This window comes from Oncorhynchus tshawytscha, linkage group LG31 (genome assembly GCF_018296145.1).
Source record: "Oncorhynchus tshawytscha isolate Ot180627B linkage group LG31, Otsh_v2.0, whole genome shotgun sequence".
NCBI lineage: Eukaryota > Metazoa > Chordata > Actinopteri > Salmoniformes > Salmonidae > Oncorhynchus > Oncorhynchus tshawytscha.
This window is the reverse complement of record NC_056459.1, coordinates 20,747,375-20,773,022: the sequence shown is the minus strand read 5'-3', so window position 1 is coordinate 20,773,022 and position 25,648 is coordinate 20,747,375. Positions and strand designations below refer to the sequence as shown.

The following is a 25,648-nucleotide window of genomic DNA, read 5'->3' as shown; positions in this document are numbered from 1 at the left end:
TTTGTTTGCTGTTATTGTGAAGTGGAAACATCTAGGAGCAACACCGGCTCAGCCGCAAAATGTTAGGCCACAGAAGTTCACAGAACGGGACCACTAAGTGCTGAAGCTCGTAAAAATCGTCTGTCCTCGGTTGCAATACTCCGAATTTCAAACTGCTTCTGGAAGCAAGGGCAGTGCAAGAACTGTTAGTCAGGAGCTTCATGAAATGGGTTTCCATGGCCGAGCAGCCGCACACAAGCCTAAGATCACCATGCGCAATGCCAAGCATCGGCTGGAGTGATGTAAAGCTCGTCGCAATTAGACTCTGGAGCAGTGAAAACGTGATGAATCACATCTGGCAGTTCGATGGGTAAATCTGGGTTTGTTGGATGGCAGGAGAACACTACCTGCCCCAATGCATAGTGCAACTGTAAAGTTTGATGGAGGAGGAATACTGGTCTGGGGCTGTATTTCATTGTTCCGGCTAGGCCCCTTAGTTCCAGTGAAGGAAAATCTTAACGCTACTGCATACAATGATATTCTGTGCTTCCAACTTTGGCAACAATTTGGGAAAGGCCATTTCCTGTTTCAGCATGAAAATTCCCCCACGCACAAAGCAAAGTCCATACAGAACTGGTTTGTTGAAATTGGTGTGGAAGAACTTGACTGGCCTGCACAGAGCCCTGACCTCAAACCTTAAGAACACCTTTGGGATGAATTGGAACGCTGACTGCTAATCACCCAACGTCAGTGCCCGACCTCACTAGTGATCTTGTGGCTGAATGGAAGCAAGTCCCTGCAGCAATTTTACAACATCTAGTGGAAAGGGTGGAGAAGGGTGGAGGCTGTTTTAGCAGCAAAGGGGGGACCAACTCCATGTTAATGCCCATGATTTTGGAATTAGGTTTTTGACGAGCAGGTGTCTGCATACTTTTGGTCATGTAGTGTAGATGCACAATGGATTATGTTCATTGTAGGCAATTACCATGTGTTATGCTCTGAAAGGCCAATATTTGACCGAACTCCCTACTACATCTCACAGTTCAGACATCATTTACAAACAAACCATGTGTGTTTAGTGAGTCTGCCAGATCAGTAGGGATGACCAGGGATATTCTCTTGATAAGTGTGTGAATTGGACCATGTTCCTGTCCTGCTAAGTATTCAAAATGTAATGAGTACTTTTAGGTGTCGTGGAAAATGTATGGAGTAAGAAGTACTTTCTTTTCTTTAAGAGTGTAGTGGAGTAAAAGTTGTCAAATATAAATAGTAAAGAAAAGTATAGATACCCCAAAACTATTTAAGTAGTTCTTTAAAGTATTTTTTACTTAAGTACTTTACAACACTGAGTATTGTCAAAGCTGAATGCAGCGTATGCTGTCGTATATAATGTAATCACTTTTTCCCTTGTTGTGTTCTTAAGTTTAAAACGACACGTCTTCAATGAGATGTCTACATGCACTTATAGATTAGGACAATGATCTGTCTACCTGTCAGGAGACTATAAATATCCCCTTATCAGCAAGCTCTGAGGCACACCCCTACGACATACCTGAAAACTAGAATGACCAGTGTCACACTGACTGTCACACTACCAAGGAGGAGGACTCAGAAAGAGCCGAGTTAATTAAAATACGCATTACTCAAGCCACCGAGGGGCCTGATTGTACCGGGCTGTATGTTTGGCACCCTGGACTATACTGTATGTACTGTATATTAGGGCTCCATAGCCAAGTTTATATTTGGAAAATCATATTTTAAGACTCATCTTTTGATGTCATGCATGTAGTACAATGCCAGGGTTTCCATAAGGCAGTAATAGTCAGATTTTGGCCAATACAAAAATAGGAAAGCCGGTAAATAAAATTAGCATTTGGTATTACTGCTTTTTAGCTTATTCAATTGTGGAAATACCAGTCGATGTAAATACATTTGACGGGTCATGCTTATAGGTCAATTTGCATAATTTAGTGGAATTAAATTGGTGCGTGTTTAGGCTACAGTATATTCATTATGTATCTTATTTATCACACCCATACAGTCTGAGTGGAATATCTGCCAGACAGGCGAGAGCTGCTGCAGCTTCTCAAATGGCAACGGAAGGCAGGCTTCATGAGCGTGTCGCACACCACTTTGTAATGATCTGGAGGCAGTAGGCTATGCATTTTGAAAACATACTTCATTTAAAAAAAACCTGAACGTATTAATACATATTATGAGGCATGTTGTACCTTGCTTTAAAGTACCCAATTAGATCTCCTCTCTTTCTATATTTCGAAGGGCTATTTTCATCTGTCACATGAAACTGCTCACATCTGCAGTGCTCTTTTGACAATTGTGTTTTCCTGCTAATTGCATTATGGAACAAACATTTGCACATAAGACTACTGCCTTGCTGCGCTTATATGTGAAGAAATGATAGTTTATCAACATTTTAAGCTAACTGTTCTGATCTGTTGCATCAGACCAATTGCTTTATAAAAGAATTGTATGTTTGTAGCCTAGGCCAACTGTTAGTATGAATTTGGACTCGATCTTCCCACCACAGTCTGTTTTGGAATAGGCTATTTCTCAACAAGCTGACCAATACTATATGCAAACTTTTCTATGGGGGATAGTAGATTGACATAGGCTGATTTTGCTGTTTGTCACTCGTCTTGCTGGCTGAGGAAATGTTAATGTGGACAGTTATTCTAACCTCTTCAAAGTGCACATCAGAAATCAGTCAGAAGGACAGCACATCATTGCATTCTCAACTTGTATGTTCTATTAATATTAATTACCATAATTTAAATGTGATTCCTGATCAGGTTACGCATCCAATGCATATGGGTACGGGAGATTTCTCAAATGTCCGGTGCCACTCACATTTTCCTAACGGAAACCCTGTAGCCTATGTCTTACTTGTCAACATTTGGACAGATCACTATTCTGAAACTGCACCTTCAACCCTTTCGAACAGGCAGAACTGCTAAGTTTTGTCAAGTTACATTTTTTTCCTAAAGTGTGAATTCTGAGAGAGGTTAACATTACTGCTAGGGTTTTCCATTACACAAGGTTAGGCTACACATTGTACACCAGATGATGTAATATAACCAAAGCATTGCTGTTTTTAAGATGACAACTTTTTTTAATGAGCACAGCCTTATTTCTATTAGAGCATATTGGATGACTGCCATTCATATTCCATTCACCCAGTTCAATGTAACATAGATAGGTTAAGCTACTACATTATACTCAAATTTTCCCTATACCCATCATGAGGTTGTTACAACCTTGTCTACGAATTAAAGTTTACAACGTAGGTCGAGAGAGAAATTAGAGTAATCAAGGTGACAGACGGTGACATTCAATACCGCCTTGCGCACACTTGCCTGCATCTATCTAAGCTAGGGTGTAATCATTAGTCCAGAAGTTGCAAACTAAAGTTCCTATTGGACAAATTCAGGTATGTTTACCCCCGTTCCGTTTTGCGTCTGTTTTAAGAAATGTTTTTCAACCGACTCGGCGGAATGAAGACACCCCTGATCACCCACACACACATACAGTTCACTTTTATGGCAGCCACATACAAACAGCATGATCATTTGCTCATTGTATTATTCCTTCTCGCATCTACGCAATCTCCTCTCACCTTATCCCTTCACTTGTGGACCTAAGTGCATAGCACCTCCGCTGTCTGTGACCAGGCAAAAAAACCTTTCCAAGCCAAACCTTCATATCATAGCTGGTAATTACTACACACAGCCTTACACTGTTGTCACCATATTAGCTAATGTTATAGTCAACAGAGCTACTAGATCTAATGCGTTCGTAAACCCGCTACAATCATGCATTACAATCAAAAAGCAGTTTAGCAGTTAGAGTGGCGGGGCCCCGGTGGCAATAATTTTATAAAAACCAAAAGCTTACCTTGACTTGGAATAGTTCCAGTGTTGGATAGCCAGAGCCAGCTAGCTAATATAGCATCCCTCTCTGTTTGAATAGGCTAAACTAGCTAGCTGCAACAAATAAAACTATATATCTCCCTTCTTAATTTTTGAAGGAATTAGTTTGACAGTTTTGAACAAATGATCTTTCTCTCTCGTTGAGTCAACTACTCACCACATTTTATGCAGCGCTAGCTAGCTGTAGTTTATGCTTTCAATACTAGATTCATTCTCAGATCCTATGATTGGGTGGACAATGAAGGAGATATTAGAGGTCGGCCGATTTATTGGAGGACCAGAAAAGGCCGATACCGAGTAATCGGTCGTTTTTTTTTTGTGTGTTTTTTTTTGTATTTTTGATTTATTTAAAGTAATGACAATAACAACAATACTGAGTGAACACTTTAACTTCACTAGGGTAGGGGGCAGCATTCAGAATTTTGGATGTAAAGTGTGCCCAAATTAAACTGCCTGCTACTCAGGCCCAGAAGATAGGCTATGCATATAATTCATAGATTTGGATAGAAAACACTCTAAAAGTTTTCAAAACTTAACATAATATCTGTGAGTATAACAGAACTGATATGGCAGGCGAAAACCCGAGGAAAATCCAACCGGGAAGTACTATTATTTTGAAAGGCTGTTTTTCCATTAGAAGCCTATCCACCATACAAAGACTTAGGACCCAGTTCACGGCCTCTATGGCTTCCTCTACATGTGGCCAGTCTTTAGGCATTGTTTCAGGCTTTTACTCCTAAAAAAACGAGGGAGATACAGCACTTTCAATCAGTGGCCAGTGAAAATGTACATTCATCAGCCATGGCCCTGATCGGGAATGCGCCTTTCTTGTTTCTTCTTTCCTATTGATGAAGCTTTTGTCCGGTTGAAATATTATTTATTATTTATGACAAAAACAACTGGAGGATTGATTTTAAACATCGTTTGGCATGTTTCTACTAACTTTCATTTGACTTTTTAAAACTTTTAGTCTGGACTGCACGCGCCTTAAAACCTCTCTGGTATATGTGGGACGGTAGCGTCCCACCTCGCCAACAGCCAGTGAAATTGCAGGGCGCCAAATTCAAAACAACAGAAATCCCATAATTCAAATTCCTCAAACATACAAGTATTTTACACCATTTTAAAGATAAACTTGTTGTAAATCCAGACACCTGACTCCGTCTGGATTAATGGGCCAAAATTCACCCAACTTATTGTGTGTGAAGCTTGTGGAAGGCTACCCGAAATGTTTGACCCAAGTTAAACAATTTAAAGGCAATGCTACCAAATACTAATTGAGTGCATGTAAACTTCTGAACCACTGGGAATGTTTTGAAATAAATAAAAGCTGAAATAAATAATTCTCTTCTATTATTCTGACATTTCACTCTTAAAATAGTGGTGATCCTAACTGACCTAAAACAGAACAATTTATTTACACCCCGTTTAGTGAGCATTTCTCCTTTGCCAATATAATCCATCCACCTGGATTATATTGGTGTGGCATATCAATGCCACCAGGTATATTGGTGTGGCATGCCACCAGGTGTGGCATATCAAGAAGCTGATTAAATAGCATTTAAAGTTAAATTCGTAAAATTTATTGAAGGATTTAATAATTTGCAATTGTCTACTTAAGGTAAAAGGTTTATGTGTCTGCCTCCATATGATCTGGTAAATATATCCAATGCAAAAACATCTGCATTTTAAGTGGTATTAATATTAATTTGCATATATTTCCGTTAATTCCCATGGAAAGTTTCCACCTCTGAATATTCCTCAAAATGTACAACCCTAGGTCTGACTCAATTGGCTTTAGGTTGGGTTATTTGTAGTCAAATAGCTGTCATACAGCCTGGAGGTTTGTTGGGTCATTGTCTTGTTAAAAAACAAATGATAGTGCCACTAAGTGCAAACCAGATGGGATGGAGTATCGCTGCAGAATGCTGTGGTAGCCATGCTGGTTAAGTGTGCCTTGAATTCTAAATACATCAGTGTCACCAGCAAAGCACCATCCCACCTCGTCCATGCTTCACAGTGGGAACCACACATGCAGAGATCATCCGTTCACCTGGTCTGCGTCTCATAAAGACACTGCGGGTTGGAACCAAACGTTTCAAATTTGGACTCATCAGACCAAAGGACCGATTTCCACCAGTCTAATGTCCATTATTCGTGTTTCTTGGCCCAAGCAAGTCTCTTCATGTTGGTGTTCTATAGCAGTGGTTTCTTTGCAGCAATTCACACAGTCTCCTCTGAACAGTTGATGTCGAGATGTGTCTGTTACTTGAAGTCTGAAGCATTTATTTGGGCTGCGTTCTGATGCTGGTAACTCTAAGGAAATTATCCTCTGCAGCAGAGGTAGCTCTGGGTCTTCCTTTCCTGTGATGGAGCTCATGAGAGCCTAATTTCATCATAGCGCTTGCTGGATTTTGGGATTGAAATGCTTTACAGGTGACTACTTCATGAAGCTGGTTGAGAGAATGCCAAGAGTGTGCAACATCAAAGCAAAGGGTGGCTAATTTGAATAATCTAAAATATTTGATTTAACACTTTTTTTGGTTACTACATGATTCCATGTGTTATTTCATAGTTTTGATGTCTTCACTATTATGCTACAATGTAGAAAATAGTCAAAATAAAGAAACGCTTGAATGGGTAGGTGTGTTCAAACTTTTGACTGGTTGTGTGTGTGTGGAGAGAGGCGGGTGAGCGCTCTTGGTGGTTCCAAATTTCTTCTGTTTAAGAATGATGGTGGCCACTCCTATCTACCCACACACTGTGCATTTGGAAAGTATTCAGACCCATTGTATTTCTTCCAAATTTTGTTGCGTTACAGCCTTATTCTAAAACTGATTTCATGTGTTTTATCAATCTACACCCAATACCCCGTAATGTTATTTTACCTTTATTTAACTAGGCATGTCAGTTAAGAACAACTTCTTATTTTCAATGACAACCTAGGAACAGTGGGCCTGTTCAGGGGCAGAACGACAGATTTGTACCTTGTCAGCTTGGGGATTTGAACTTGCAACCTTCCGGTTACTAGTCCAACACTCTAACCACTAGGCTACCCTGCCACCCAAAAGCAAAAATAGAAATATTACATTTACATAGGTATTCCGACCCTTTACTCAGTACTTTGTTGAAGTACCTTATGGCAGTAATTACAACCTCAAATCTTCTTGAGGATGACGCTACAAGCTTTGCACACCTGAATTTGGGGAGTTTCTCCCATTCTTGGCTTGAGAGGATCTGCAGAGATGTCAGGTTGGATGGGGAGCGTCGCTGCACAGCTATTTTCAGGTCTCTCCAGAGATGTTCAATCAGTTTCAAATCCGGGCTCTGGCTGTCTTGTCTATGTGCTTGGGATTGTCCTGTTGGAAGATGAACCTTCACCCCCAGTCTGAGGTCTTGAGTGCTCTGGAGCAGGTTTTCATCAACGATCTCTGTACTTTGCTCCGTTCACCTTTCCCTCCATCCTGACTAGTCTCTAAGTTCTCATTTACAACTGCAACCTGGCCAAGATAAAGCAGAGCAGTGCGACACAAACATGGCATAAACACAGTCAATAATATAGTAGAAAAAAAGTGTGTGTGTGTGTGTGTGTGTGTGTGTGTGTGTGTGTGTGTGTATATATATATATGTATATATGTGTGTGTGTGTGTGTGCAAATGAGGTAAGATATGGGAGGTAAGGCAATAAAATAGGCCATAGTGGCGAGGTATTTACGATATAACAATTAAGAGTGATGTGCAGAAGATGAATGTGCAAGTAGAGATACTGGGGTGCAAAGGAGAGAAATAAATAAATACAGTATGGGGATGAGGTAGTTGGATGGGCTATGTACAGGTGCAATGATCTGTGAGCAGCTCTGACAGCTGGTACTTGAAGTTAGTGTGGGAGATATGGGTCTCCAGCTTTAGTTATTTTTGCAGTTTGTTCCAGTCATTGGCAGCAGAGAACTGGAAGGAAAGGCCCTAATAAAACTGACTATCCTACCGATCCTTGACTTCGGCGATGTCATTTACAAAATAGCCTCCAACACTCTACTCAGCAAATTGAATGCAGTCTATCAGTGCCATCTGTTTTGTCATCAAAGCCCCATATACTACCCACCACTGCCACCTGTACGCTCTCGTTGGCTGGCCCTCGCTTCATATCCATCGCCAAACCCACTGGCTCCAGGTCATCTAGAAGTCGTTGCTAGGTAAAGCCCTGCCTTATCTCAGCTCACTGGTCACCATAGCAGCAACCACCCACAGCATGCGCTCCAGCAGGTATATTTCACTGCTCACCCCCAAATCCAATTCCTCCTTTGGTCGCCTTTCCTTTCAGTTCTCTGCTGCCAATGACTGGAATGAACTGCAAATATCTCCCTCACTAGTTTTAAGCACCAGCTGTCAGAGCAGCTCACAGATCACTGCACCTGTACATAGCCAATCTATAAATAGCCCATCCATCTTCCTCATCACCATATTGGTTATTTATTTTGCTCCTTTGCACCCCAGTGTTTAATTTGCCATACTGTAATAATTTTGCCACTATAGCCTATTTATTACCTCACCCCCCTTATCCTACCTCATTTGCACACACTGTATATAGACTTTCTCTATTGTATTATTGACTGTTTGTTTATTCCATGTGTAACTCTGTGTTTGTGTCACACTGCTTTGCTTTATCTTGGCCAGGTCGCAGTTGTAAATGAGAACTTGTTCTCAACTGGCCTACCTGGTTAAATAAAGGTGAAATAAATTGCTGTACACAAGCGGAACCCTGTGAATATCAACAGTCATGAACATGTCATTCTGAACCGTTGTTGTTCTTCCTAATTGAGCCAATTTAAACTAATGTTAGTCATCAGTCTGTGTTGGTAATCCGGATATAATTTTTTAAAAATTGTGTAGTGGAGCTGCATACGTTTTGCTCTCCACTTTCTGTAGGATCAAGTTTTTAAGTCAGTGGAATTAGAGTATGATAGCTAAAGAGATGGAGAAAACACCTGTCTCCAGATTACATCTTCAAACTAAGTGCAACCGTGGTATGGCATCCTGACAGGGAGACGGGTCCATCATGCATGATGACGTATACAGGTAATATTGTCTAGCGTTAGCTAGCTACATTTTCAGATATTACACGCTCCAACTAGAAGAAGCTGGACCAGTTTTGTCTTGAAGAGTGGGCAAAATCCCAGAGGCTAGATGTGACAAGTTTATAGAGACATACCCCAAGAGACTTGCAGCTGCTCTGTACCATCACACATTCATATATCCTTATGTACATATTCTTTATCCCCTTACACTGTGTATAAGACAGTAGTTTTGGAATTGTTAGTTAGATTACTTGTTGGTTATTACTGCACTGTCGGAACTAGAAGCACAAGCATTTCGCTACACTCGCATTAGCATCTGCTAACCATGTGTATGTGGCTCTACAAAGTATTGACTTTGGGGGGGTGAATAGTTATGCACGCTCAAGTTCTTTTGTTTGTTTTTTGTCTTAATTTTTGTTTGTTTCACAATAAAACATATTTTGCATCTTCAAAGTGGTAGGCATGTTGTGTAAATCAAATGATACAAACCCCCAAAATATATATTTTAATTCCAGGTTGTAATGCAACAAAATTGGAAAAAATGCAAAGGGGGTTGAATACTTTCGCAAGCCATTGTATATACATAGATCTCGTTTTTTTCCTTTACCTTGTCAGCTCCGGTATTTCAAAACAGCAAACTTTGGGTTACTGGCCCAGCGCTCTAAACTCCAGGCTACCTGCTGCTTGTAATGTGAAAAAGCTCAACGGGTGAAACGGCTCATAATCGATGATTATGATTGACTATGAGCTTTTTCACCGTTATAACACATGCCGGAAATATCGTCACAATGTGAAAATTACCACGTGCCAATCTTATTGGTCTGTTTCGCTAGCATTCCCGGAAGTCTCGTGATGTTGCACCTCTGGGTTTAGAAACTCTGTGGCAGAAGCGTGAGAATTCTCAAGCTGAGCTTTTTCAGTCTTTGACATCACAATCACAGCCAGTCATAAGCGTAAAAATGCTCACAATTATAATCGATTGTGAGCTTTTTACATGACACCGCCCCTATTTGTAGTAGTAGCAGCAGCAGCAGTAGTACTGGCAGCAGTGTGTAAGTAAGATTTACTGAGAACTGATCTAGCTATGCTTATGCATCAATACTGATACAAGCCTATGACATACACTGAGTGTACAAAACATTATGAAAATCTGCCCTTTCCGTGACTGACCAGGTGAATCAAGTTTTAATGTCACATGCACAAGTACAGTGAAATGCCTTTCTTGCAAACTCAAAACCCAACAACACAATAATCAGTATGTGTATTACTAGAAAAAAACATGAAAAATAAGAATGATAAATATGAAACACAAAATAAGCATACTATATACAGGAAATATTTGTCAGTTCCAATACAATGATTACATGTGCAGAGATACTGGAGTGATGGTGGTAGATATGTGTAGGGGTAAGGGGACTAGGCAACAGGATAGTATCAAAAATGGTCCACCACCCAAAGGACATCCAGCAAACTTGACACAACTGTGGGAAGCATTGGAGTCAACATGGGCCAGTATTCCTGTGGAACGCTGTTTTGTACACTGTGTGAATAACTGATGTAGGCTATATATGTCTGACATCTTCAAGCGGGCAGAAGAATGCAGACAGATTGTAATTCACCATCTGAGGCTTCAGAACACAGTCCGCAGAGGAATGTGTAACGTCGGTTATTTGTTCTGAGGAAAAACTATACCTAGAAATCTTCACTCCTAGAATGGCTCCTTTGTGTAACCTACATCAGTGAAGGCATATCTCTTCTCTACCATAGCCAACAGCAGAGGAAAATAGGTAGGCGAAGATATGAGGAAAACATGTCTTAGGTCAGCGTTTCCCAAACTCTGTCCTCAGGGCCCCAAGGGGTGCACGTTTTAGTTTTTTGCCCTAACATTACACAGCTGATTTAAATTATCAAGCTTGAATCTGGTCTGTAGTGCTTAGGGAAAAAAACAAAATGTGGTCCTGAGGACAGAGTTTGGGAAACACTTTCTTGGGTAGTTTGAGGTTAAACTCTAAACAGTTCTGGTTTGCATCTACGGGAACTATCAGGTTTAGACTTTCAGATGAAACTTTTGTCAAGTTACGGTAACAACTGTTTCTTGATTTTCTCCCCTGGGCTTCAGATGCATTTTAAACATTTTAAGGATGTGATTGTGGTTATCTGCCTGAGTGATCAGACCCCAACATCTGGTGGGATGACTATGTGTTTGGGGGAGTGTAGCGACTACCAGGCCGGCAGGCAAGCATCTCAGTGGCTTATAGAATGACTAACCTAACTGACTCATGTCTGTCTGTCATTTCCTAGACCTGAGGTCATGGTCTGGATGATTCTACTGAGATGGGCCTTTCCTCTAGGTGGTTCTGGTCCAGATGGGTCCTGTGAAGGTGAAGAAAGAGGTGGAAGAAGCAGGACGCCTAGCATTCTGACTCTAGTCTGGATGTATGGACTGTAGACAGACACCATTGCTTCACGTCAGATGGTGTGACTCTGTCCACACTCGGTTGATCTTACGTTATATAGGAGGAGTGTTACGAAGGAGTGACGCCACCTGTTGGACTCCAAACAGAAGACAATGCTGTAACCAGACAGCTTGGTAGACACACACTCTGTGGTATCTGGCCGGCTCTGCTGTTGTCTAGGCTCTGCTGTTGTCTAGGCTCTGATGGCAGATATTCCCTCTGGACTGCTGGAGGCTTGTGTAGTGGTTGGAGCAGCCAACGAAAAACTCAGGGAAGTCCATCAGGTAGGTACTGCTGACTCAATCAATGGACTGATACATGGTGGGGGCATACACTGTTGTTTTTGCAACACATTGGTTATTGTGGGCTTAGGCTACCACCACATCATATCAATAAGAACACTGTGGAATAGTGGTTAACCGCAAGGTTGCTGGTTTGAATCCCTGAGCCGACTAGGTGAAAAATCTGCCGGTGTCCTTGGGCAAGTCCCTTAAAGTAAATGTAAGAAACATACTTATACACATCATATGTAGGTCTATGTATGTTATGTACAGCATGTTACATATTGAAAATGTTTCCACTTCCTGCCAGTCCCATCAACAGGGCAAAATCAAAGAGCTTCCCCTGTTGGGGGCAGAGGTACTGCAGGTTCACGCCCCACCTTTTGTGACCAAGGAGAGTGCGAGTAGCGAGACCCATGGTCACGCCCCGGCCTTCAGCAGGGTCCAGAGGAGGCGCTCCTTCATCAAGAAGAAGAAGGAGAGGGCTGGAATAGCTAATGGAGAGACAGCCAAGGGTAGCGATGGAGGAGGCGGCACCACCACAGAAGACATCAGTGTCCCCAAGGACCTGGACCTCATCGCCCTGCCTCAACTCTGCTTCCCAGGTGACACAGCGTGATGTCGAAGTCGCAGTTTTGATTCAAACTAGAATCATGATAGTGAAATAGCTAGACAAGGATGGATGAAAACTAGCTGTCTAGCTAAATCCCATATACCATTAGTATTGAGATGTTGATTACTGTACGATATCCCTGTCTAGTAAATTAAATCCATCAAATTAGGACAAAACACGGCACATACACTATGAGCTGATTATCTATGTTCTGATTATCACACACAACTGTATATGAAGCAGTGATGTGATTCCTCTTGTCATGCTTATGAGACCTTGTTGGTATTCTTCCATTGACCAGGTGGTCTTCAGATAGCCAGCGAGCAGAGAGAAGACTCGTACCATTACCTGGTGTTTACTGATGTCTTTGGGAACAGGACACATGCTGTAGTGGTGCAGTACTACAGGCCTATACAGGTGAGACGGCTCACCAGCTGAGCTTTATTCATGCCAACTGGAATGCTTTGGATTCTTGGAAAGAAAATAGCTTAAACAAAGGGGCTTACTGTTACATTCCCTGGGTATGTAGCCTATATTAGCTAGGTTTAGATAATCAAAAGATGGATTGATTACAAACATGGACATCTGAAGCCTTTTATGGACAGGTTTCCTGTTCACTGCTGAGTTAGAAGTCTACTTAAAATGCAGGTTGACATTTATTGGGATGAATCTTGTCCTGGAGGCAGAGCTGAGAGATTTCCACTTTGCTAGCTGCAAAGTAAAAATTGGCAATATATCATAAACATTCATAACAACAGAAATGTGTTTAAGGTTAGGGCTCAGCATAAGGTTAGTAGTGTGGTTAGGGTTAACCTGTCTAGGACTGGTTCCGCTGGCGGAACCCCTCTCCAACAGCCAATGAAATTGCAGGGTGCCAAATACAAATCAACAGAAATCTCATAAATCAAATTTCTCAAACATACAAGTATTAGGCACCATTTTAAAGATACAAATCTCGTTAATCCAGCCACAGTGTCTGATTTCAAAAATGCTTTATAGCGAAAGCTCCACAAACGATTGTTAGGTCATCACCAAGTCACAGAAAAACCCAACCATTTTTCCAGCCAAAGTGAGGAGTCACTAATAGAGATGAAAATTAATCACTAACCTTTGATCTTCACCAGATGACACTCATAGGACTTCATGTTACACAATACATGTATGTTTTGTTCGATAAAGTGCATATTTATATCCAAAAATCTCATTTTACATTGGCGTGTTATGTTTAGTAGTTCCAAAACATGCAGTGATTTTGCAGAGAGCCACATCAATTCACAGAAATACACATTATAATGTTGATGAAAATTCAAGTGTTATGCATGTTCCATTTAGATACACTTCTCCTTAATGCAACCGCTGTGTCAGATTTTTTAAAAACTTTACGGAAAAAGCATACCATGCAATAAATAATCTGAGTACGGAGCTCAGAGCCCAAACCAGCCAAAAGAAATATCCGCCATGTTGCGCAGTCAACAGAAGTCAGAAATAGCATTATAAATATTCACTTACCTTCTATGATCTTCATCAGAATGCACTCCCAGGAATCCCAGTTCCACAATAAATGTTTGATTTGTTCGATAAAGTTAATAATTTATGACCAAATAGCTTCTTTTGTTAGGGCGTTTGGTAAACAAATCCAAACGCTCGTTCAGGTCCAGCCGAACGTCAGACGAAAAGTTCAAAAAGTTGTATTACTGGTCGTAGAAACATATCAAATTTTGTATAGAATCAATCTTTAGGATGTTTATATCATAAATGCTCAATAATGTGACAACCGGAGAATCCCATTGTCTGTAGAAAAGCAATGAAACGAGAGCTACCTGATGTGAATGCGCGTGACTGAGATCGAGGCTGCTGCCAGACCTCTGACTCATTCCCCTCTCATTCGGCCCCCCTTCACAGTAGACGCCTGAAACAACATTCTAAAGAGTGTTGACATCTAGTGGAAGCCTTAGGAAGTGCAAAACGACCAATTTCCCACTGTGTATTCGATAGGGGCTGAGTTAAAAATTACAAACCTCATATTTCCTACTTCCTGTTTGGATTTTTTCTCAGGTTTTTGCCTGCCATATGAGTTCTGTTATACTCACAGACCTCATTCAAACAGTTTTAGAAACTTCAGAGTGTTTTCTATCCAATACTAATAATATATGCATATATTAGCATCTGGGACTGAGTAGGAGGCAGTTTACTCTGGGCACGCTATTCATCCAAAAGTGAAAATGCTGCCCCCTATCCCAAAGAAGTTTTAAAATCCGATTTAATGACTTTGTGGCTGTGCCAGCTAGTGACTACCCTGCAGAGCTGCCTCCAGTACATGAGTCATCCCAATAAATGCCATCCTGCACTAAAAATGTAGGTATGTGTATTACCTGTCTGTGTATTGTTTAGAACACATGTTAAACTCATTCCACGGAGGGCTGAGTGTCTGTGGGTTTTCACTCTTCCCTTGTACTTGATTGATGAAATAAGGTCACTAATTAGTAAGGAACTCTCCTCACCTGGTTGTCTTGGTCTTAATTGAAAGGAAAAACCAAAGACCTGCAGACACTAGGCCTTCCATGGAATGAGTTTGACACCCCTGGTTTAGAAGGACACATGACATAGTAGACCTACAGTAATTTCACCATTCCAGAGATCCTCATCTGGTGATTGGTCACTGATTGGTTGTTTGCTTCCCAGTTTTTTCAGGATGTTGGGCACCAAAATGGCCACCTGTCGTCCTCCAAGTCGTCCCGTCTCTACACGGCATACGGCATCTGTGTCATCTCTAAATATCCTTACTACAACGCTCTCCGGGACTGCCTGTCATGGTGAGAACAATTCACTGTTCTCCTACTCCTCTAGGTCTTTGTGTTCATTCAAGTAAATACCGGAAGAGAATACCAAACAGTACATATCATACTAAATCCAGCCAGACTTGGGCCATCATCATGTGTCAATGATCAGTTTACTCATCTTAGGCACCTATTGACCTTTTTTATGTTAATGTTTTTACTGAACGGTGTCCCTCCCAGTCTCTTGACCCAGCTCAAGCCCAGCTGGATGGGGGACTTTGAGGAGAGGGTGAAGGAGTTTTCAGCCAAGCTGGCGCTGGTGCCCATTCCCCCACCTGGGCAACTTCATGTGGTGAGCCAACTGTTTTTCTCTCCATCTCGCTTTGATATACGTGCATTATTAAACTGTACTATATGCCATTTAGCGCCATGCTCTACCAACTGAGCCATACAGGACCACATCATGTTTCTCTCTTCTATTGTCATGTGTTATGTTGGTAATGTTCCAGCAGGATAATATCTGTTGTTGGTGGTCTATGTTGTTCCTCTGTCCTGTCCCAGGTCTTTAACCTCAGGCCTCTCCAGATTGGGCTTCCCTCCCGGGAGGATAAGGACCGGCCGGCTATTGACCTGGACCTCCATCTGCCTTTCCTGTGCTTTAGACCCCGACAGCTCCTCCAAGTGAGGACAGACAGTACATAGCTGTCCCACACAGCCTGATTGTACTTCTACTAAACTGCCTAACCCACTACACAATCTGTTCTTTCAATGCAGTTAAAGAAAGTCTACTGTGCAAGACTGGAAATGGGATTATGTGCAAATATACAGTATGTTTCTGTCAACCTGTTTTGATTGGTAAAAGACGTGTATATCTCTATATCAATGTAGCCGTGTGTGTGTGTGCCTGCGGGCATGTGCTGGTGCCTCTGCTCTTCAGATCATTACCAGCCTGTTGATAGAGCAGAGGGTAGTACTGTTGTCCTGTGACTGGGCCCGGCTCACCCTGCTGGCAGAGAGCCTGATGCTCTTCATCCATCCCCTGGTGTGGCAGCACCCTTTCGTGCCCATCCTCTCACGCCAGATGCTGGACTTCCTCATGGCGCCCACCGCCTACCTCATGGGCTGTCATCTGCACCACTATGCAGAGGTGGCTGCGGTAAGGATGGATTTTCACTACATGGCCATGCTAGAATGGTGTAATCCGATAGTGATAGTTATAGAGATGGTTACTGTGACAGTTATCACTATAATGATGGTTAAAGTGGTGGTGGTTAACTTCTTTTAACTTTCATAAAATTACATCAAAATAAAGCTTTCATAAAATCACAAGTTTAATACATCAAAATAAAGCTTCACTTCTTGTTCTTCCAGCCGCTGTGTCAGATTTCAGAAAGGCTTTAAGGCGAAAGCAAACCATGCGATTATATGTGGACAGCGCCACGCATACAAACGCATGAAACCATATTTCAACCAGGCAGGTGCAACACGAAAGTCAGAAATAGCAATATAAAAAATGCCTTTGATCTTCTTCTTCTGTTGGCACTCCAAAGGGTCCCAGTTACATCACAAATGGTCCTTTTGTTCGATAATGTCCTTCTTTATATCCATAATAACTCAGTTTAGCTGGTGTGCTTCAGTCAATAATCCACCCACTGCATTTATTTATTTATTTTGGGGAGGGGGGGTTTGTCCTCGGGGTTTTGCCTGCCATATCAGTTCTGTTATACTCACAGACATAATTTTTTAACAGTTTTAGAAAACACTCTAAAGTTTCTATCTAAATCTACCAATTGTATGCATATCCTAGCTTCTGGGCCTGAATAGCAGGCAGTTTACTTTGGGCACGCTTTTCATCCGGATGTCAAAATACTGCCTCCTACCCCAGAGGTTAAAGTGGTGGTGGTGGTGACCTCTACCTGGGGCGGCAGGTAGCCTAGTGATTAGAGAAGTGGGTCTTGAGCAAGGCACTTAACCACCTAGAACTGCTCCAGGGGCACTGCACTGTGGCTGACTCATTTCCCAGCCCCTCATAGGTGTGTGTCTCTGGGGGTTGGGTTGAGCATAAAGACACATTTCTGTTCTCTGTACGTTGATGGACAATAAAGTACATTTTCTTTTACCTTCCCTTACCTCATGGTCTGCCACCTGCACCACTACAAGGAGGTAGCCGCGGTAAGGAGCACTCGTACCATAGTGGAGAATGTTTACACCTCTCAGTCTGAATTTTTCTGGCATCAGTGATTTATTTCTTATTTAAAACCCATGTTTATCATGCTTTATTAAGATGTATAATTTATTTTCAGTTTCCACTTGCTTACACGGTATAGAGGATCATGTGGTTCAATGTCCTAACTAACATAAAGTACAGGCGTTAAGAGTCAAGTTAATTTTAGCTTATCCACTTGACTTGTCCCTAATCCTTTGTTATCCTCCGTCACACAGTATTCTCTAAGAGGGGCAGTGTTGTGTATTACTGTGTTGTGTTGATTTCTGTGTTTTCCCTACATGACAGGAAACTGATGATCTGATCCTGGTTAATATTGATGATGGGACCGTGTCATCTTCCTGGTCTGATGGGATTGACCTGCCGGATGTCCCGCTGGCGGCCGCAGAGTGTTTTATAACACGGTAGGATAGGAGACCATCTGGGGAGTGTTCATTAGGGCTCGCCGTTGCAAAACGTTTCTTATTGGACTGTTCGGCATGTCCCTCCCCGTTTCAGTCTGTTTTCTTTCGTTTGGTGCCTAATGAATTTTACCTAGAGGACAAGACTCACAGTTAGTCTGCTGTCCTAAGATGAACTCTGCAAAAAAAGAAACGTCCTCTCACTGTCAACTGCATTTATTTTCAGCAAATTTAACATGTGTAAATATTTATATGAGCATAAGATTCAACAAGTTCCACAGACATGTGACTAACAGAAATGGAATAATGTGTCCCTGACCAAAGGGGGTTTCAAAATCAAAAGTAACAGTCAGTATCTGGTGTGGCCACCAGCTGCATTAAGTACTGCAGTGCATCTCCTCCTCATGGACTGCACCAGATTTGCCAGTTCTTGTTGTGAGATGTTACCTCACTCTTCCACCAAGGCACCTGCAAGTTCCCAGACATTTCTCGGGAATGGCCCTAGCCCTCACCCTCCGATCCAACAGGTCCCAGACGTGCTCAATGGGATTGAGATCCGGGCTCTTCGCTGGCCATGGCAGAACACTGACATTCCTGTCTTGCAGGAAATCACGCACCGAACAAGCAGTATGGCTGGTGGCATTGTCATGCTGGAGGGTCATGTTAGGATGAGCCTGCAGGAAGGGTACCACCTGAGGGAGGAGGATGTCTTCCCTGTAACACACCGCGTTGAGATTGTCGTCAATGACGACAAGCTCAATCCAATGATGCTGTGACCATGATGGATCCTCCACCTCCAAATTGATCCCACTCCAGAGTACAGGCCTTGGTGTAACGCACATTCCTTCGACGATAAACGTGAATCCGACCATCACCCCTGGTGAGACGAAACCACGACTCCTCAGAGAAGACCACCTATTGCCAGTCCTGTCTGGTCCAGCGACGGTAGGTTTGTGCACATAGGCGACGTTGGTGCCGGTGTTGTCTGGTGAGGACCTGCCTTACAACAGGCCTACAAGCCCTCAGTCAGCCTCTCTGTCTATTGCGGACTGTCTGAGCGCTGATGGAGGGATTGTGCAATCCTAGTGTAATTCGGGCAGTTACCGATCCTGTGCAGGTGTTGTTACACGTGGTCTGCCACTGCGAGGACGATCAGCTGTCCGTCCTGTCTCCCTGTAGCGCTGTCTTAGTCGTCTCACAGTACGGACATTGCAATTTATTGCCCTCGCCACATCTGCAGTCCTCATGCCTCCTTACAGCATGCCTAAGACACATTCACGCAGATGAGCAGGGACCCTGGGCATCTTTCTTTTGGTGTTTTTCAGAGTCAGTAGAAAGACCTCTTTAGTGTCCTAAGTTTTCATAACTGAGACCTTAATTGCCTACCGTCTGTAAGCTGGTAGTGTCTTAACAACCATTCCACAGTTGCATGTTAATTAATTGTTTATGGTTTATTGAACAAGCATCAGAAACAGTGTTTAAACCCTTTACAATGAAGATGTGTGTAGTTATTTGGATTTTTATGAATTATCTTTAAAAGACAGGGTCCTGAAAAAGGGACGTTTCTTTTTTTGCTGAGTTTATTACAATGTGTATTGTAATGAATAGGGATGTTATGCAGATAAGTGTGCCACATGTTTTCAGAATATTTCACCAAGTCGAGTATTGGAATAGAAAATGTTTTGTTACCCCTCCCCATTAAGTGTGGGTGTGTGTGCAGGGTGGAGGGTCTCCAGGTGCACTATGACCTGGAGGTGTGTCACCTGGGGGACAGTACAGAGGTGAATGCGAGGAGGGCCCAGAGGAAGCAGTGGCAGAGCAAACTCAACACACACATCCAGAACATCACTCTGGAACTCATCGTCAACATCTTCAGGTCAGTATCATTTATAAAATTGTATTTGACCTTTATTTTACCGTGCAGGTCAATTTAGAACAAATTCTTATTTACAGTGACTGCCTAGCAAGAGACAAAAGGCATCAAATATATACTGTTATACACCGTCGTTCACTATGACTTAATATAATAATCATGTACAGTATACAGTATATTTTATTACATAGTTGTTACAATATTATAACCTAATTGACATGCTTTAATTATGTAACTTTGATAATTGAGACTCACATTGAGAATATCTAGTCATACATTTTGGGTTGGACCAAAGATGCCTATTTCTCTCACAAGCAAAGCCTTTTGATAATCAAATTAACTATTTAGAAAATAGTGACATTCTAACACTCTTAGTTATCCTATTAAATCTTGCTTTATTACAACCAATACAATTGCAATTCCCTGTGCAAAATCACAGCAATATCCTGTAAAATATCAGGACAGGAAAGCTAATCTAGTGATTATTACCCCCCCATACTCCACACCCCAACCACCACGACAGAGAAGTCCACGATCACCTCAACTATGAGCACAGAGTCTTCAACAGTGAAGAGTTCCTTAAGTCTAGAGAGCCAGCAGACCAGCCATTTTACAAGAAGGTATGATACAAATCCTGGTCTGTCTGTCCAGTGAGATGTCAATCTCTGTTGACTTCTAACCTACAATATTTGGGGCAATATTTTCTGTCCAGAATCTGATCCAATTGAAAGTGAATGCAGTATATTTTGTCGTCTTTGCAGGTGTTGGACACACACATCTTCCACTCATTCCTAAGGGATCGTCTGACCAGGAAGATGGACGCATTCACACGTATGGAGCTGAGTACTCGGACAGAAGCTTACAGGTGAGAGGGAAGATGAGAGTTTAGCATAAATATTTACCTTTAAACTAGTAAGAGTTTATATTAACCTTGCAAATGGAATTGGATTCAATAGGATTTCAATTTGGTTAAAAAAATAACAAATATTCAAGCACTAACAAACTTGATTCAACTCCTCATCACCCTTTAGAGGTGTGTTAGTGCTATGGCAAAAACAAAAACCCCATTGGGTCCCAGGACCAGGATTGGGAAACACTGCAGTACTGTATCTTCAAACGCACATCCCAAGTCCTTCCCTTCCTGGTATAAGCACAGCCTTTCCGCTGATGTCTGTCCTCGCTCCGGGGTGACATTTCCCCTAGGTGCAGATCTAGGATCAGCTTCCCCTCCCCTAACCTTTACCATTAGTTGGGAAATGCTAAACTGATCCAAGATCAGCATCTAGAGGCAACTTCACCCTCCACCTCTGGCCTCTTCCTCAGGCTGAGGTCCATGACAGAGTCTCCGCGGCGGCCCACCATGCAGGAGTTGGCCCGTAAATACACCAGCCCAGAGAGCCGGCTCAGCAAGAGGCTGGGGGCCAGCCTGCCCAACCTGGGGGAGAGTGGGGCGTCTCTGGCGGGGCCCCTCAGGCAGACCTCCTTCAAGAACATACAGGTGGACAGCGGTAGGTTCAGGTGGACAGCGGTAGGTTCAGGTGGACAGCTACGCATGTGAACAACAAGCCATAGAGAGAGAGAGAGGACTCATCTTTGTATCTGCCATTATAGCGTTTGTGATGGCATGGGCATTTTAACGTTGTCAATTTTATTAATTGGCTGATTTCTCCCAACTTCTAGGAATCCCCACCCAGTGTACTACTTGGTGGAATGGTGGAGGCCCTTAATGGCAATGACCATGCTAAAACAGTTATATCCATTATGAGTCCTCTATCTATCTCTATGACAACAGGCACAACCTCGATATGTTGTTTTCCAAAGTTGGCGAAATGTCGTGTGTCAACTTTTATATTAGTGTATTTGTAACAACCTAACCAATGCGAAACTTCTATTCGATCAGATAAGGCTCATGTAGCAAATGACCAATTACATTTATTTTTTGTTGACCAAATTCTACAATCATTGACCTCCATACCAGAATTCTGGAGTAAAGCCTCCCGTTTTGCCTTTTCCTCTATGCTACTACCATTGACCGGCGAAGAATTTAACTCAGGGGTCACCGCAATCGTTCTTCAACGAGGTCCGGAGGGCCGCACTGAAAATGTATTATAAAAATAGTTTGCAATGCTCCCTGACTGTCTAGTGATTCATTAGCAAGCTGGAGTGTCAAGAATCCATTATCATTCTACACAGTTTGGATGTGGTAAAATGGTTTACTCAAACCACTTGAGGGCTCGATTCAACACCCCTGATATAACTTAGAAATGCCTCATGAGCTTGGTTTAACTGGTGTACCCCATCAGAACCCAAAATATCAGCTTGTTTTACTCCAATGTTTGTAAATAAGGTAAATGTAAACAAGCACTGCATAGCCTCAACATGGTTAACTTTAATTTGGATACCGTGGATTTTTAATTATTTTATTTGGATGGTCGGTCCTTGCATTCATAGCTCTATCTATTTATCTATCTTTTTACCGAAACTGTGGTCTGGACAATCCTTTGTTATTGTTCCAATTGCTGATTGGCCCTTTTAAGGGTTCCTCTGTATGAATGGATTTAATCTAAGAAACACTGACCTCAGTTCTTGAAACCTTTGTGATGGAACCCCATAGGTATGAAGTCTCCCCAGAGGCCCGTTAGATTCTTCAAGCTTCCTGAGTTCCCCCCTCCGCTGGCCTACCACTACGTCCAGAATTACTACCAGGAGATGATCACCCTCCTGGGCAAGGCCATCAGCGGGGTGGCCTCCGGGGACTCCTCTCTCCTGGCTCGCTATCACTACCTCAGGGGCTTCGTCAACACAGTGGCCGGTAAACGCCTGGATGCTCTAGAAGACTTCCAGAACCTCTACAAGACAGACACAGACATCTTTCCTGGCGAGCTGGTCAACGCGCTGGTGGACTCTCTACAGGAGGGCGAACAGGCACTGGCTGACCGCCGACCCGAAATCAAACACCTGATTAGTCGAGTAAAGAGGGACCATGAGAGGGAGCGGGCGCGCCATGTCGACGAAGGTGTCAAGCGGTTCCAACTCCCGAAAAAGCACATGCAGTTGGAGGACTTTGTGAGGCACGTGCAGGAGTCTGGGATTGTCAAAGACCAGGGGACCATTCACCGGCTGTTTGAGGCTCTCACTGTGGGTAAGGAAGTCATACAGACTAGCGGTCGACTGATTATGATTTTTCAATGCCGATACCGATTATTGGAGGCCCGATACCGATTAATTGGCCGATTTAAAAAATATATATATTTTTTTGTTGCTGTAATAATGACAATTACAACAATACTGAATGAACACTTATTTTAACTTAATATAATACATCAATAAAATCAATTTAGCCTCAAGTAAATAATGAAACATGTTCAATTTGGTTTAAATAATGCAAAAACAAAGTGTTGGAGAAGAAAATAAAAGTGCAATATGTGCCATGTAAGAAAGCTAACGTTTCAGTTCCTTGCTCAGAACATGAGAACCTATGAAAGTTGGTGGTTACTTTTAACATGAGTCTTCAATATTCCCAGGTAAGAAGTTTTAGGTTGTAGTTATTATAGGAATTATAGGACTATTTCCCTCTATAACATTTGTATTTCATTAACCTTTGACTATTGGATGTTCTTATAGGCACTTTAGTATTGCCAGTGTAACAGTATAGCTTCCGTCCCTCTCCTCGCTCCTCCCTGGGCTCGAACCAGCAACACAACGACAACAGCCACCATCGAAGCAGCGTTACCCATGCAGAGCAAGGGGAACAACTACTAGAAGGCTCAGAGCGAGTGACATTTGAAACGCTATTAGCACGCGCTAATTAGCTAACCATTTCACTTCGGTTACACCAGCCTCATCTCGGGAGTTGATAGGCTTGAAGTCATAAACAGCGCAATGCTTGACACACAACGAAGAGCTGCTGGCAAAACGCACGAAGTGCTGTTTGAATGAATGTTTACGCGCCTGCTTCTGCCTACCACCGCTTAGTCAGATACTTGTATGCTCAGTCAGATACTATGCAACGCAGGACACGCTAGTTAATATCTAGTAATATCATCAACCATGTGTAGTTAACTAGTGATTATGATTGATTGATTTTTTACAAGATAAGTTTAATGCTAGCTAGCAACTTACCTTGGCTTACTGCATTCGCGTATCAGGCAGTCTCCTTGTGGAGTGCAACGAGAGAGAGGCAGGTCGTTATTGCGTTGGACTAGTTAACTGTAAGTTTGCAAGATTGGATCCCCTGAGCTAACAAGGTGAAAATCTGTCATTCTGCCCCTGAAAGAGGCAGTTAACCCACGTTCCTAGGCCGTCATTGAAAATAAGAATGTGTTCTTAACTGACTTGCCTAGTTATATAAAAGTATAAAAACAATAAATAAAATCGGTAAATCGGCACCCAAAAATACCGATTTCCGATTGTTATAAAAACTTGGAATTGGCACTAATTAATCGGCCATTCCGATTAATCGGTTGACCTCTAATACAGACACCAAGCTTAGAAAGAGGGAAATAATGAGTGAGAGTAAAGGAGAGAGGGTTGTCTATTTTGGTGGAGGTTTTCTTCTATGTTAGTTTTGCAGTAGCCCCTTGTTGTATGGGACTTGTATGAACATAATCCAATTGATAATACTTGGCCTATAATCCGTAATCACTCCAGTCCCTGTGATCGATGTGTTAATACCTTACTACATGTAGTGTGAATGGCCATGCTAATTCATCTGACTATTGAATCTGCTTAATTTCTTATCCTTTACCTGATCAGAATGTTGTAAGAGCAGCTTGGGTTGGCATGGTGGTGGTGGTGGCTCTGCGGTGAAGGCTTCTTCCCAGTCTATCTTTTACCTTGATTCCAATCTGGAGGGTAAGCATAGCATTATACCCTGACTGCCTGCAGATTGTGCTGTGCCCAACTCCTATCTTGGCCTGTGTGTGTTCTGCTTAATCAACTATCCCCTCGGGTCTTAAATCTGAGAAGTGTTTGCTTTTAACATTAGTGTCGCTTCAAACACCTCACATAGCATTCATGGCTGACGTCTAGGTAATATTTTCTTTGATTGTTTTGAAGGACGAATACTATTCGTCCTATGTGTTAAATTGACTGTTACAGGACTCTTATCTTACAATGGTCTATTGGACTGTGAGTAGCCTCATGGAAGTGTGTTAAAGTGCCTCACGTTTCACTTTACATAGGAGCCATACTGTGCACGTCCAGTAGGGCCAGGGACAATATCAGTATCGAAACAAAACATGAAGCGGATTTAACATATTTAGAAAAACAGCCCTAATGTAGGAAACAAACATCATTATGTTGTCATCCAGAGTGACATTTATTTATTTTCCAAGCTATAGAACACAATATTTTACATACAGCAGGTTTTTAAAGAGTTTAGTCTGCTTCGTGTTTTCAATTTTGCCATGGAGAAAATATTGTTATACTGTTATGGTCCCGGCCCTAACGTCCAGTGAGCTTTGTGTGAATCTTTTTCTCCAGTAAACCCACACACCATGAACTTGCTCCACCAGCCAATCAAAAAAAGGCTGTTTAATGTGGTTCCTAATACTATAACTCCTTCCCCAACCCTGCTAGTCACCTTTCCATTCTAGCTCATTGATTATTGTTTTGAATGAGAAACCTAGTTGAATCACACCCAGTTTACAGTGAATGTAAACTGCCCCTATGGTTGCAAAACCCTGACTCTAGACTGCTCCCTGCAGGCCAGCAGAAACAGGTGGACCCGGAGATATTCCGCGTGTTCTACACCTTCTGGAAGGAGACTGAGGCCGAGGCTCAGGAAGTGGCCCTGCCGGCCTCGGCCCTGGAGCACTTGGAGGCTAATGAGTGTGTCTTCAAGCTGTCCTCTTCGGTCAAGACCAGCCACGGCGTGGGCAAGATCGCCATGACACAGAGACGGCTGTTCCTGCTGACCGAAGGACGACCCGGGTACATGGAGGTCACCAAGTTCAGAGACATTGAGGTGAGTTAGGATCTAATTGATCTACGATACTACTACACTTTGTGATATACTGTAT

General features: G+C 42.4%; 1 protein-coding gene across 6 annotated transcripts in view; it reads left to right on the top strand.

Moving 5' to 3' along the window:
• dennd3a (DENN/MADD domain containing 3a) overlaps window positions 1-25,648 on the top strand; it is a 45,724-nt gene that overhangs the window by 4,017 nt on the left and 16,059 nt on the right. For 2 of the 6 annotated variants that reach the window (XR_006080492.1, XM_024395414.2), the window contains exons 2-17: window positions 11,302-11,740; window positions 12,048-12,342; window positions 12,652-12,767; window positions 15,033-15,163; window positions 15,368-15,479; window positions 15,689-15,808; window positions 16,065-16,283; window positions 17,288-17,299; window positions 17,640-17,755; window positions 19,473-19,628; window positions 20,149-20,245; window positions 20,387-20,490; window positions 20,949-21,133; window positions 22,240-22,767; window positions 24,381-24,479; window positions 25,334-25,593. Coding sequence is in view for 5 of the 6 variants with exons in the window: in XM_024395414.2 (XP_024251182.1) it covers window positions 11,660-11,740; window positions 12,048-12,342; window positions 12,652-12,767; window positions 15,033-15,163; window positions 15,368-15,479; window positions 15,689-15,808; window positions 16,065-16,283; window positions 17,288-17,299; window positions 17,640-17,755; window positions 19,473-19,628; window positions 20,149-20,245; window positions 20,387-20,490; window positions 20,949-21,133; window positions 22,240-22,767; window positions 24,381-24,479; window positions 25,334-25,593 (2,631 nt within the window). In the remaining variant the exon portion in view is untranslated. The remainder of the gene's footprint in view (window positions 1-11,301; window positions 11,741-12,047; window positions 12,343-12,651; window positions 12,768-15,032; window positions 15,164-15,367; window positions 15,480-15,688; window positions 15,809-16,064; window positions 16,284-17,287; window positions 17,300-17,639; window positions 17,756-19,472; window positions 19,629-20,148; window positions 20,246-20,386; window positions 20,491-20,948; window positions 21,134-22,239; window positions 22,768-24,380; window positions 24,480-25,333; window positions 25,594-25,648) is intronic. The other 4 variants (XM_024395415.2, XM_024395417.2, XM_024395416.2 and 1 more) reach the window with 4 other exon arrangements.